Source organism: Archocentrus centrarchus, unplaced genomic scaffold (genome assembly GCF_007364275.1).
Source record: "Archocentrus centrarchus isolate MPI-CPG fArcCen1 unplaced genomic scaffold, fArcCen1 scaffold_57_ctg1, whole genome shotgun sequence".
Lineage (NCBI taxonomy): Eukaryota > Metazoa > Chordata > Actinopteri > Cichliformes > Cichlidae > Archocentrus > Archocentrus centrarchus.
This window is the reverse complement of record NW_022060278.1, coordinates 222,195-237,237: the sequence shown is the minus strand read 5'-3', so window position 1 is coordinate 237,237 and position 15,043 is coordinate 222,195. Positions and strand designations below refer to the sequence as shown.

General features: G+C 40.9%; 1 protein-coding gene across 1 annotated transcript in view; it reads right to left on the bottom strand.

Moving 5' to 3' along the window:
- The window catches only part of LOC115777567 (leukocyte immunoglobulin-like receptor subfamily B member 3A), a 41,376-nt gene that overhangs the window by 12,340 nt on the left and 13,993 nt on the right, over positions 1-15,043 (bottom strand). Inside the window, exon 4 of the mRNA XM_030725499.1 lies at positions 3,188-3,463. Coding sequence (XP_030581359.1) covers positions 3,188-3,463 — 276 coding nt within the window. The remainder of the gene's footprint in view (positions 1-3,187; positions 3,464-15,043) is intronic.

Sequence of the window (15,043 nt, the reverse complement as noted above, 5' to 3'; positions counted from 1 at the left end):
AGCACTCTATTCTATGTTGAGTATATACATAAAGATAACATCTTATGTCTGTTTTTACATTAGTAATTCATTTTACACATATTTTTACAATAAAATCTGAGGAGCCACTTGGGAGCCAAAAGAGCCGGCTCTCAGAAAGAGCCAGAATTCCCATTGCTAGTTGGTAACACTGTGTGTCACCTATGACCCCCACCCAGTCTTCTTCTTTTTAAGGTGGTGAAGCAGTTGGCAGACATCTGTTATATGAGACTGCCTCCATGAGTTAAAAAGAGGAATTACACGCTGAGTTGTATTCATTGCTTGGGCCGGGGGACCAAAAATAACACATGTATGGACAAGACTCATAGGCCATATAAAATCCGAACTCGGGTTTGGCCCACGGGCCATATTTTGGACACCCCTGCTTTAAATAGACACATGAGGTGGGGGGTTGGGGTTAAAACTAAATGCAAGGGGCGAAAGACAGCAGAGGGGGCTTCCCAATTCAGGGGCTGCATCCTTCTAAGGCTGCATTTGAAGGAAGATTATGTCATAGATAATCCGATAATCTCAATTAAGGCACAAATGCTCGTGGTCTCCCCTATCCCATAATTCACTGTGGGCTGAATCCTGTTGGAGGAATGGCGGAGGCCAGCACTTGAAGATTTTGAAATCTGACTGTTTGTGTGACACAAAATAAACGTTTACAGTGTTTTAGGTGAGAATGTAGATGTGTAAACCTCAACTTATCAAGATATCATAATTGCAAAAATGCTCCAATGATTTCTGAGATGCTCGTTCTCACTGGTCTAACAGCCAGTTTTCCTCGCCAGCTGTCAGCTGACCGGGCGGTCGATGCTCACCATACCCGGAGAGAACGCCTGAATCATTTTCACAACTTTCACCACTGAGTGGAAGTTAAGCACAGATATAATTCAGTCAGATCGTCTCTAACGGTTGATGTTTGGCTTATTTCAGTGTTTCATTTGTTCCTCAGCAAATCGGTTTGGCTGAGATTAAAGGTAAGCTTCATAGTTGGATAGTTTTATTTAACTTTAACGTCTTACTGTCAGGAAGTGAATCATTCGCTCATTGTTATTCCTTGATGTTCGGTACAACAGTACAGCTGCTGCAGTTCCTCAATGATTAAATAAACCAAAGAAAATAATGAGCAGAAGTTCAGGCTCCATTTTAACACCTTCAGCTGTGCTTCATGCTGTCACAGTTGGTAGGTGAAAAGAGCTCAGCTGAGGTAAGGGCTGGTGATGCAGATATGACAGATAGACCATCCCATTTCACTGCCCCTCACTTCCTGCCTTCCTGGTCTACGTAGGCTGCAGCTTTAGAAGGATGCAGCTCTGAATCGAGACACACCCAGAGTACCAAAAATAAAGCAGGAAGACAGAAAAATACCCACAACAGAGACTAAGACTTGACAACAGGAAACAGGGAACACAGAGGAGGTGAAATAAACCAAAAACTCAACAACTTAAATATAACCTACTAGGAAGCTCGAAAGATAAACTAAAGTACAAACTCAGAGAAGCATAAAAGACGTATAAACTTTACAAAAACAGAGTCAGAGACCGAGGAGCATGACAGAAAGTTGCTGCTCTGAACGATGTATAAAATCTGCATTTGTTGTTACACTCAAGAAGTTTTGGTAAATCAATTTAAAAGACTGAGTGAAATGAGATGAACAACCAAGAGTGTTATCCTGCTTTGGTGAGACGACTAAAATTGTCTGAAATTTTCATTTTTGTCTCTTAGATTTACTTCACATACAGCAAAGCTGGGACTAATGCTCATGTTTCTAAATCATTCAAATGTAAGAAGAAAATGTATAATAACATACCCTGTACAGTGATGTTGACTGCACTGCTGAACTCTCCTGATCCAGACTCACACCAGTACACTGCAGCATCTGACTTTGTCAAGAAACTGATGTAACATGTGGATCCATTCATTGTCCTACAGTCAGAGGTCAGTCGGTCGTCCTCAGTGAACTTCTTCACTCTCCACTCAGCAGAGTTTCCCTCACAGGTCAGTGAGACAGAGTCAGAGGTGAAGTGTTGCACTCTGTCAGGACTCACTGTGAGAGACGCTGCTGAATGAACATCTGGAAACATGCAGGGAGGAGACAAAGCTCAGAGATGTTAGGATTAAAATATCACAGTGAAAATGTTCATTTGCTTCCTGAAGATCAGAGTTAATATTTCAACAAACTATAATTTCCTGCTTGAAAACAAAATACCCTTTAAGTAAGTTTTAACTGTTTAACACATTTTGAATAAACAATAATATAATGTGTTATTAGTGAAATGAGAATAAATCTTCTTTCTACTTTTGTCAGAGCTGTTAACCTGCCTGCTGACTCCTTATTAACTGTAACCACTAAACAAAGTGTTTCATTGATGCAAATCCAGTTTGTCCAGTAAGTAAAAATAATGACTACAAACAGTAACCTGAGATTCAGTCTCCAAAATAAAAGTACTCATTGCAGTGACAAAACAATTAAAATACCATATATATTACTTTTTTACGTTAAAGCATAAAAATTTTATATATATAAAAAGAAATAAAAAATTCAGAAAAGAAAAGTTGTGTACAGACATTTTATCATCATGGAAATTATATTTTAATGACCTGAATCTTTGTGAAAAACTGATGGATAAAAATGATGACATAACATCAGCTTATTGAAAGGACAGAGAGAAACAAACTGACCTGCAGAGCAGACAAACTTTGGTTCACTGTGATCAGTGTGATACTCTGGGTCTCCTCTTCCAGCTCTACACACATATCCTGCTGTGTGTGTCTGTCCATCAATGATGTAGGAGTCCTGTGCAGTCCCACTGCCATCAGGTAGCAGCTCATAACTGTAGGATTTCTCTGATAGATCAGGAACAGCTTTATACCAGTAGAAGCTCCATCCTGCAGACGGATGTTCAACCTCACAGTTCAGAGTTACTGAGGCTCCAGGACTCAGCCATGATGGAGACACAGTGAGGACAGGACGGGGTTCTAGTGGGAAAACAGTTTTCTCAGAAAGTTCCTGCCTAATGTTGTCTCCAAATACTTATCAAAACATGTAAGACTGAAATGATCTAAACATCTAAAATCTCTCTAATCTCAACATGTACTAACAGAAACACATTTTTACAGCCTGTTTATATTCTCAGGTTAAAGGAGCTTTGACTCTACTTACTGTCAGAAACTGTCAGTGTGACTGAATCACTCCACTCTGTTGTTTTATGCTGTGAACTTTTCATTCGGCCCTTACAGCGGTAGTTTCCACTGCCGATTGTTGAAACAGGTCTAATCCTGTATTCATTTTGATTTTTACTTGTTAGGTTGCCATTTCTTTCCCATTCATAATCCCACTCAGTGTCTCCTCCATGGATCTCACATCTGACAGTGATCGTCTCTCCTCTGTATATCTCAGGCCAGTTTGGATGCAGAGTCACAACAGCTTTGTTTGACACTGTTAATGTTCAAGAAAGAACAACAAGAACACATGAATGACAAAAGGTTTAAATACCATCAGATATAATGATTTTTATACATTTGATTTTTTCTAAATGTTCCTGTTGTTTGTTCTATTTATGTGTCATGTTTATGTGGGTTTCATGTTTAGTATTTATATTGTTGTGTTGTGCATTTTGTGGACATTTAATCTATTTGCCTAAACTCAAAAGCACTTTGAGTCGACTCCTGCTGTTCTGTAAAATTAATTTGTGGTGATGCAAGTTGGGATGTTGAACTGTTACATTCTCCTTTATGTCAGAAGAGGTCAGCCCTGCTACGGTTATTAGGTTTTCTTGGGTTTTGATTATGACTAATAGTGCCATCTAGTGGTTGACAGCCATCAGCAGCATCTAAGTTAGGGAAATATCCATGTTGGCTGAAACATTAAACATGAAAACAAGTCTTAAAGGCAGCATGGTGTCATGGTGGTTAGTGCTGTTGAATCACAGCTAGAAGGTCTGGGTTGGCCCGGGTCTTTCTGTGTGGAGTTTGCATGTTCTCCCCGTGTTTGCGTGGGTTCACTCCAAGTTTCCTCCCACAGTCCAAAAACATGCAGTTTAGGTTAATATGTGGTTCTAAATTGCTCATAGGTGTGAATGTGAGTGTGAATGTTTGTCTGTCTCTCTGTGTTAGCTCTGTGACAGGCTGCGACCTGTACAGGGTGGACTCTGCCTCCCACCCTATGACAGCTGGGATAGACTCCAGCCCCACTGTGACCCTGAACAGGATAAGCAGAAGAGATTGGATGGATGGAAGTATTCTATCAATTATTCCATTGACCAATCGATTAATCAGATAAGAAATACTTTTTTCATATTAACAGTTCATCTGCATATTTTAACTTCTGTACTGCAGATTTTTCTCTGTGTGAAACAAACAGGGAGGATGGAGCAGCTACAAAGTTCTCTTTTCTTCACTTGCTGATCAGGTGGTTGATGAAGAACCTCCAGCTGTTTCCCAGTAAAGGTTTAATGGTGGTTACAGGAAAAAGGTTCAATAGTTTCAATGCTGTAGAACACATCAGTCAAACTCAAGGCCCACGATAATTTGTGCATCTGTGCATTAACCTGTTTTTGTGGGGTTACCAATGACACATTAAACAGTGGTCAGCAGATAAAAACATTGGTCAGCACTTTTTACAGCAACATTTAAGCTAGCCTCACCAAGAAGGAGACCTGCACAGGTGAGCTGACAGTGAATCACTGCGTCACACCCTGGAAATGGAAAAAGAGAGAAAACTTTCTTGTTGCAACGACTTTTGGAGGATGACTGAGTGTCAAAAAGGCAGCAAAGACGCCGCTTCTCTCATCAAGGACAGACTGACTGGACTGTAGAGGACTGAGGTAAGGTCATTTTCTCTGATGAAGACCCTTTCTGATTGTTTGGGGCATCTGGAAAAATGACTGTTTAGAGAAGAAAAGGTGAGTGCTACCATCAGGCTGGTGTCATGCTAACAGTAAAGCATCCTGAGACCACTCACAATTTAGCCTGAGAACACAGCCATGAATAAAGAACAACACAAAAACATCCTTCAACAACTTGGCAAAAGCTCAGGGAACAAACATCAAGATGAGGTGGCCCAATTCAGCTCTTCACTGCTGTCTGTCCCTCAGTTTTATTTGAACGTTGAGGGGTTTTGTATTTTGTTTCTTCTTCATGTTTTCTTTTTTTTTTACAGGTGCAGCAGATGATAAACATTGTGGTTTTTCTAATTGTGCTCTGTTCTACGTTTTATAAGGCCCGCGGATGATTTATATAGCTATTATTAATAGCCCACGGGTAAATAGCGCCCCCACCACTGATACTACAAATCCCATAATGCACTGTAACAGACCTGTGCGCTCACCTTTTTTCTGTGTTCCCAATGACACATTGATCGGTGATCATTGGTTAGCACTTTTTACAATAAAATTTGAGCTAGTCTGACCTCCAAAAATGACCAAATGAAAAGTGGAAAACAGGGATTTTCCGGACAGGCAAGGAAAGGAGCTGATCTTTTCTCCGCCTGCGATGTGCGGGAAAAAACGCTGCACAGCAAAGTCCTGAAGACAGAACGTGTCATAAGCACCAAAACACAGACTGTGAACTTTTTAAGAGGCAAAGGTTTAAATCACCGCAGTTTTGAAGGAAATGGCTTCAGAATTTGGTGACGTGCCTCATCATACAGGTGCAATGAGCTACCTGAGGAAATCTGTCAAGTTCATGAAAAGTAAAGTAAAAGTCTGAGCAGGACTCCGGGATGAAAGGTTGGCTGTGTGAGTCGGCTTTGTCTGCACATAAGGAAGCATCTTAATACGTCCCTGCAGCTTCGTGATTACGTTGCTATCATAGCAACAGACAGCGAAAAATTTTCTGTTTTAACCCTTATGCCCTCCAAGGGCATTTTTGTGTGTGCTTACAGACTCACACACTCATTCTCTCTCCTGCACATGCACATGCACGTGCGCGCGCGCGCGCGCACACACACACACACACTTAGGGGTCCCTTGGTATTCACATGGCTCCATAAAATTACTGAATCTAATGGAATACAGTCAAAATGTCAAATATCACTACTTTTCTTCAAAATGAAATGCTAACATTACAGAATGCATGATTTTATACTGCAGTGAGATCAAAAACTGTGGTTTCTATGGAAGTCAATGAGGCATTTTTGGCCATGAAGGTGTCCAGAGGGTGCAAAATTTGAAATCTGGCACTACATAAAAAAATAAGAATGCAATCAAAATAATTTTGTTCCTAGTCTTTGACATATCCAAGGCTCTAATCACCACCAATGCACGATCCATTTATTATTTGTTATATGAAAAAAAAAATTTTTTTTGTGGGTTTTTTTTGCATAAAAAATAAAATGCAGTCATTGACATAATAAAACTGGCATTTAAAGGGTTAAAATCCTGAAAAAGATTGATTGTTTGCTATTTTTGAGTAGGACTGAAGTTGATTAAGTGATTTATGAAAAAAATGGAAAGAAATTATTGATGTATGATGATTTTATAGCAGTTTTAAGGTGCGTGTACATTTTTGCCACAAAGGTGTCCAGAGGGTGCAAAATCTGAGGAGGGCATAAGGGTTAAGTCTGTATTTGTATGGTCCTTTTCCTCAGTTTTATTATTCATTTGCTTATTATTGCATACCTCCTAGCTTGTTATCCTCCACAAGAGTTAATATTCTAAAGTTGTTTTTATACTGTTACTGTTTTGTTTTTGAAATTTCTTTAATAAAAGTTAAAAAATAACAAAAAAACAAAAAAAAAAGTGATTACATTGCTGTCAGTCAGGATTTGGCCCAGAGCTTGATTGACAGCACGCAGGGAAGAAGTGCAGAGGTCTTGAAAAGGAGGGGCCAACACTGCCAATGTGTAATTTTCAATAAAAGACTTTGAACCTTATGAAACTTATGAAATGTAGATACCAACAACAGAAATTAGTAACTCTGCAGAAACATTTAGATAAATGATAAAGTTAGAAATACTGAATGAATAAACTCAAAGTATTTGATGTAAATTACAGTGAACAGATTTCCAGTAAAAATATCCAACACAGCTGAAAGTCAGTGAAGTTTGGAGTTTCATATTAAACAGCTTCTAATTTCAACTGTTATCATCAAAACATCAAATGGGGGAATATTTCTGGAGAACTGTGTCCATTCTTTCAGTTTAGTCCCCACACTTGTCACGCTGCAGTGAAGCTGTGTATATGATACATGATATAGTTATTTTCATTTGTTACCCATGTGTATGTGAAGACTTTTACATTTCTCACTTTCACGGCTCTTAGAGGCGCCTTCACATTCATACAGAGGTAGATAGACGCCTCAACACTTCAATGAACTGTAAGTGTGAGAATTCATAATAGGACTCATTATTAAAATCTTCAGGCAGGACTGTGACTGACTGACCTCTGGTTGCTGCACACATTATATAAACAGGAATAAAAATATTTCTCACCTTCAGCATTTCCATAGATGCGTGTACTGAGCACTGAAATAATGAAGAAACCTCATCAGATATTAAACAACTTACAAAATTCAAATCAACATGAATCTAAACTGAAGCTTTTTAAGGTCAGTTTTCACACAATAACAGCTCAGCACCACATTTCTGTGTTCCTGGAACATTAGTTGTTAGACAGGCTCACAGGAAAAAACCTTCACAATGAAATATTTCAAATATCAAAGTCCATTTTCAGAGCAATGAACACAATAAATTCAACAACATTAATACAGTGTGCAGTGACTGTAACTGGTGCAGAAAGCAGCAGCGTATCTAACTCAATGTTCCAGTTTGAACTGAGCCAAAGCACCAGCCAACATTTAGTTTCATCAGTGCTGAGAATCACAAGTATGCTTGAAGTTCTCAGAGAAGCAGGTTAAAGCAGTGATACACTGTAATTCTCACAGTGGAGGGAAAATGCTGTTAATCGGTGCTGCTGAAACAAAGAGAGTCAGAAGTGGACTTACAGAATAACCCCGTCATGCAGAGTAAAATGTGCTTCATCCTCACGTCCAGCCCTGCTGCACTCTGACCCACAGCTGAGCTCAAAGTGTTTCACTGTGTGAATAATAAATGCAGAAGAAAGAGAAGCTGCACTGAGTATGGATGAGACCAGAGTTTGACTCTGACTTCTTCTTCTATCACCTCTCTGTGCTTCCTTCCTTTCACACCAACCTCAAACAGCTCCTGTAGCTTTGACCGCAGCAGTTGGTGACGTGTTCACATTTCCTGTCCACCCCAAACACACCAGTGTGTTTCTTGTGTTTTGCTGTTACTTTTCTCTAAAATGTACAAATGTGTTGTGTTGCTTCAAGTCAGGTGACAGACTTTGCAGCTCATAGTTTTAGTCTTTTTTGTCGTGTCCTGTGGGTTGTGATTGTAAATTTTCTTCTTCTGCAGGTTTCTGCTGACTGAAAGTCATCTTCTCAGCCAGTGTTTTGGTAAATTGATCATTATTCATGGTGCCATCTATAAATGTCATCTCTCTAACATATTTCTCTCAGCTCTTTGTCATCACACCTCCAGGACCTCCAGGACTCTGCACTCACAGTCCTGTTCTGGACTCCATTGGAACACATTTATTTGTTCTCAGTGACCAAAGTGAGCTCCCAGTATTCATCAAGCTTCCTCTTATCTTCTTCAGCAAATTTTAGTTGTGTGGTTGATGTGATGCAACGTCCTTTACACTGTGTGAACCATCCAAGAACCCCCACCCTCAGTGAGAGCTTCATTTTCTGTCAGATTTTTCAGTCTCTGGAAATTATTTTCCACATGGAGTCAGGATGCAGACCTGTTTTGATTTCTAGTTCTCCAGTGTTTCCAGTGTGTAGTGTCTAGTCTGTGTCTCTCTTTCTTTCTTACTTCCTGTTTTATTTTGATATTCTTTTCCCTGTGTGTTGTGTTCTAGTTTGCTTCCTCTGTGTCATTAGTGTTATTTTGTTCACCTGTGTTTTCCAGCTGCACCCACTTCCCTCATCAGCCCTCTTGTATTTTAGTCCTTAGTTCCCTCTGCTTGTCCTCATTGTGTTCCTCTGCTGTGTGCTTTTTCTGTCTGAGAGTGAGTTTGTGAGTTTGTGCTGTTCTCACCCTGTGGTGGAAATCTGGTTTTAGGTTTGGTCGTGACCCCAAACCCAGGAAGAGACTCACTGTGTGGTTGAACTGAAACTAAGGACAATGTTTAAAATTCATAGTCAAATCTATTATCTGATGGCAGCCAAAGCAAACCATAGCTTTAGCATCTGACTAACTGTAAATAAATAAATACAAAGATGATCTGAATCTTTTGGGATGCTAAGTGGAGATTCTGGGGTCAATAAGCCCAACAGTGAGCTTGCCCACAGAAAACCCTCACTGGCCCCCCTGTGGTTTCGCCCATGTAGGTCCCATAGTAGCTTTACCCCACAGAGCCCCACTATGGGCCCCTCACTGCTTAGTGTGGGCAGCCCACTCCATGTGAGTCCCACAGTGCACGGTCCAGATTTGCCCAACATTTCATGCAGTTTGGGTCTGTCTACATGACCCCTATTATGACCCAGGTCATGTTTTATTGTGTGTTGTGTTTGTTCCTCCCAGTGCTGTTCATTGTCTTCTGTGTTTTTGAGTGTGTAAGCTCACAGTGACAGATGGTCATTGGTTCCAGACTGGAGGCGCCAACTTTAAATTGGGACCAACAAGATCAGCTGGAATCCGGCTACTTCCTGATTTTAACCATGCAGTGTGTGAAGTAGATAGTATACAGAATACTGTATGTATTCTGTAAGTATACAGAATACATCAGAAAAACTGTGGTGTGTATTTACAATATGACTGAATTATCTCTAAAAGATTACGAGATGCATTCATTATTTTCAATTATAGTTTGTAATTGTTTATTTAAAATAACAAAATAATAATAATTTAGTAAACTGGTTGTAGAAGCTCAAAAACAGAGGCCAGATAACAGGATTTATGTGTAACCAGTTTTATATCTCTTTATAATAAAGAGGTTTGATAGGAAGAAGCTAATGTGTTTGTAGAAGTGGGTTTTTTTTAGTTGAATAAGTATAAATGGCTAATTTGGTAATTAAAGCACAGTTTATGTGAGCAGACGTTATTTAATAAAGTGACTGGATTCCATGAAGACATTAATGGTATTTTTCATGTCTGCAGCAGTGTGAGAACAACAAGCTGAGCTCTCTCTGCTGTCAGCTATCAGGGCTGAAACATGTTACCTGGAAGGCAGCACACATTTAGCTTCAGTTGTTCTTCCTCATTTTAGTTCTGCAGGCTGATGAAGAAACAATGAGGTCATTGTTGTTATTTTTAAAGTGCAGAGATGGTACAGATAAGCCTGCAGCTAAGTGGTCACCACAGTTACACCACACAGAAATATTCACACAGTATTTTCCATTACACATGCATCTTTTTTTTAAAGCGACCCTTCTTGTCACGGTGTTTGAGCTGAAGACAAGTATGTGAGTCGATTCATCAGCAGGTCGAAATAAGAAATAACTTGCTGGATTTTAAATGATGTACAATGATGTACTTTGATGATCTCTTTACACAAATGTAACACAACAGAACAACATTTTTACATGATGTTGACAATCCTCACAGCTCAAATGGATTAATATTGATGTTTTATTCAAGCCTGCATTGTTCATAATGGCCAGAAGGGGCTGACTCCTCTAGTTGAAGCCTGATTGTATTGAGGTGTTGCAGACATGTGATCACTAACAACATGATATTAACCCTATAACGCAGAAAGTCTCAACTGTGACACAACGTACTTAAAAATTGCTGCTGTTCAAGGACTTCCGGCGGCAATTACCATGATGATCCCATATTGTGTGTGAAGTGCATTTTCTCAGCTTTCAGAAACAGAAACGATGATACACTCAGCCTTAAACAGCTGTTCACTGCAGGTAAGGACACGTAACGGGTGCTTCAGTGGCGATTGGTGGCGTTATAGGGTTAACTTGTCCTCCATTTTGGGTGTGTGGCATTCATGGTGACAATGTAGGATCAAGGAGACTGTGTATCTGGGGCTAGAGACTGGTCTGCAACCATCTGCCAACCACTGGTCATCAGGAAAAGATTTATTGATGGAGGTTGCTGGGAAAATGATTGCTAATGTTGCAGTCACACAGGCCTACAGACCTGTCAGGGACCCCCTGGAAACCACCCGCTGCTAGAAAAAACTTGTGTTGCCCAATTGGTTGGCAAAAACCTCCTTGTGATTGCTTTGGTTGCCTTTGTAGTCTTTGTACTCACTATGTACTTGGTGAGGGTCGTGTATAACTTTAACAATCATTCACAGAGGCGAGGATGTAGTACAACTCTTATACTTGGTATCTCAACATTAGTAATCAATATCAGAACATAGTGATCTTGACAGTCCAACATAATCGAGCACCAAGTGCTCACTAGAATATATCACAGTTGCTAGCATATTGCTGCACTTGCCAGTAGTTTATATAGTGATTGACTTGTCTACAAACACTGCTCACTGAGCTGTATTAAAACTTGAAAACTTGGACGCAAACAGGAAGTGGAGAAGGTCCTCCTTCAAAGTAAAAGTTCTCAGCCCTGCAATCAAGTTTTCAAAAGGTCTAACTTTTACTTTGAAGGCAATCTTTCTCCTTGGTACTAATTGTTATGTGCAGACAAACATGAAAAACTACAGGCAACAGTCACAATCTGCTGGCAACCAAAGCAATTGCACCTGAAACTGTACATTGACACTAATGCAACGTATCACCATAATTTTAATTAACTGCTTTTTTGTTGTATACTGTAATTTTGTGTCACCTAAGAACTGAAACCCTCCATGGATGGTAAGGAGCTTTCTTGTCTTGATGTCAGTGGCTTCTATTTCCTCCTTTGGCCAGTTTATTATCCCAGCAGAGTATCTGACAACTGGCAAGGTGTAGGTGTTGATTGCCCAGATCTTGTTCTTCCCATTCAGTTGACTCTTCGGGACTTGCCTTACTCTCTGCATGTACTTGGCGGTTGCAGGTTTCCTAGCAGCCTCTTCATTGTTCCCATTAGCCGGGATTCCAAGGCACTTTTAGCTGTCCTCAATGTCTGCAATGTTGCCTTCTGGTAGTACAATCCCCTCGGTTCTGACTACCTTCCTTCTCTTTGTTAACATCTGACTTCACTTTTCCAGTCTGAATGATGTTCGATCCTAGTGGTGTGGATCAGTGAATCAATGTCTTGTTTACTCCTGGCGTACAGCTTGATGTCATCCATGTAGAGGAGGTGGCTGATGTTTGCTCCGTTCAATAGCTGGTATCCGTAACCAGTTGTTGATGATCTAGCCTAGGAGGTTCAGGTCTATGCAAAACAGCAGTGGGTAAGGAGCATCTCCTTGGTAAATCCCACACTTGATGGTCAATTGTGAAATTGGTTTAAAGTTGATGGTAGTTGGATGGGACCGGTCCCTTCTGCAGATCCTTGGGGATCAGGACAGTCCGCCTTCAGTCAGCCATTCCAGGTGTGTCTTAGCTTTTAGCACGTGCTTCATTTCTGCAGTCGGCTTCTTTTGTCATTAGGTGTGAATCATGTCAGGGCCTGGTGCTGTCTGATTCTTCATATGTAAGACACTTTTTTGGATGTCTGCCACTGTCATACTTACTGGATCCTGTTCAGGGAGGTTGCTGTGGTCTGTTCTTGGATCCACTAACCACTGAGCAATGGTGTTGTGTTTTGCATTCTTCTCCTATATGCTCTGCCGGGATTACTCCGTCTGCAGCGTTGGTGGGGCATTGGTGGGGTGTTGTTTCTGCCACTTAGATTACACGAGTACACCTGAAGTGGTTCAGTGGAGAACATCTGGTTTATTCTTCTGGCTTCTATCTCTCCGGAATACCTCTTCAATTGGTTAGCCAAGGCTGTGAGTAATGCACATATCTGTCTGTGTGTGTGTGTGTGTGTGTGTGTGTGTGTGTGTGTGTGTGTGTGTGTGTGTGTGTGTGTGTGTGTGTGTGTGTGTGTGTGTGTGTGTGTGTGTGTGTGTGTGTAGGAACATTAACAGCATTTTCATGCACAGTCTTTTAAACGCAGCTGTTTCTGAGCGTGAGAAAACAACTTTTCACAGTTTCTCTTGATGCTCATAGTTTTTTTACTGTAGTCCAGCATGTGTCATCACCACAATGACTCTATTTTTAACCTGTTTTCATACAGGGTCATGCATACTTAAATGTAGCAGTGATAATTATTACTATTATTCCAGTACAGACAGATAACATAAAAACGTGCCATGCAAACAGAGAGCAAAGTGAAATTCCCACTGTGCTCTTTGTCTGTGTTCCTTGTTAACTCTGCTCTGTGCTGATGACATAAAACAAGACATCTGCCAAAGGAAGACTTTTGGCTGAAACCACAGGCTGCATTTCCTCTTTGCTTGGTGGCTCAGACAGAAATCATGAGTTTTTTTAGAAGATAAAAATAAACCTGAGGGAGAATAGAGAGTAACCAGCAACAGTCTTTAACACACATGTAGGCAGTGCAGGCTGCTCAGAAGAACAAAGATATTACTCTGTATTTTCAAGTTTGCAGTTTGATCTTCTATTATTGCTTCACATTACTGCTTAATGAAAACCTATCACTGTGTACCTGTGCAGGTCTGATTTCTATTATTTTTTTATTTTGTAAGTGTGTTAAAAGTTTTACATTAATAAAACGTATACAGGTTTATTCATTTGCAAAGTCTTTTAAGAGATTTAATCAATGGACAAACAGGTCAAAAACAGTTGTCATATTAGCACAAAGACACACTGAGCTCACTGACAGCAGTTTTTAAAGTTTTATTGAGGAAGTTAATGAAGAGTTCTCGGGACTGGAGGGTGGCACAGAAGAGGAAACTGGTTATTGGTACAGTGGAGATTTTTGGATTAGCCGGACGTGAATCGTTGGATAGGTTCTGGGTCGAGAGGCAGGTATCCAGCAGGGGGAAATGAGTGGGGAGTGGCAGGTATGTGAGTGTGACAGGAGGCTTGAGTGGCGCCCTTTGGGAATGCAGGTAAATCAGAAATCAGGTTCACAGAGTGAGCTCAGAGCAGGCGACTAGAAGGCAGACAGAGAGATGAAATTAACAAATGCAGAGAACTGAGATGCAAACATGGAGAGTCTAATTACCACCATGGGAGGTGTAACGATCTGGTGGAGATCTGCAGTCCTTCCAGCCACTGAATAACCTGGATGATGATGAGGAGGAGATTACGAACAGGTATGGAAGGCAATTAGAGAGACAGCCACACCCAGGCGTGGACCCAGGGACTCATCTGCCCACCTGTATAGAGAAAAAGAACTAAAAAAAAAACTGGTGAGAGGAGAAGGAAAAGAAACAAAAGCCCTGAGCCTGCCCAGGCCATGACAACAATCTAGTCTTGTGCTACAGAAGTTCATCCTCATGATTTGTCCCCTTTAAGAATGGGGACTGGAGAGTGTGCTCAAACTACCAGGGGATCACACTCCTCAGCCTTCCCAGGAAAGTCTATGCCAGGGTGCTGGAAAGTAGAGGTGGTCCGTTAATGGACCATCAGATTGAGGAGAAACAATGCAGTTTTTGACCTGGTTGTTGGACCCTGGACCAGCTTTGAATCCTCTCAAAGATATTTGAGTGTGTGTGGAAGCTTGGCCAACCAGTTTACGTGCCTTTGGTGGACTTGGAGAAAGCATTCAGCTGTGTCCCCTGGTGGCTTGGTCCACATTGCCGACAGTTTCCAATGGGTGTTGGGCTGTGCCAGGGCTGCCCTTTGTCACCGATTCTGTAATTTTTATGGACAGAATTTCTAGGTGTAGTTAAGTGACAGAAGGCTTCCAGCTTGTTGGCCTCAGAATCTCATCTCTGCTTTTTGCAGATGATGTGGTCCTGTTGGCTTCATTAGGTGGTGACCTCCAGCTTGAACTGGAGCAGTTCACAGCCGAGTGTGACACAGCAGGAATGAGAATGAGCACCTCCAGTCTGAGGCCATGGTCTTCAGCTGGAAAAGGATGGAGTGCCCACTCTAGGTCAGGGATGAGTTGCTGCCCTAAGTTTAAGTATCTCTGGGTCTT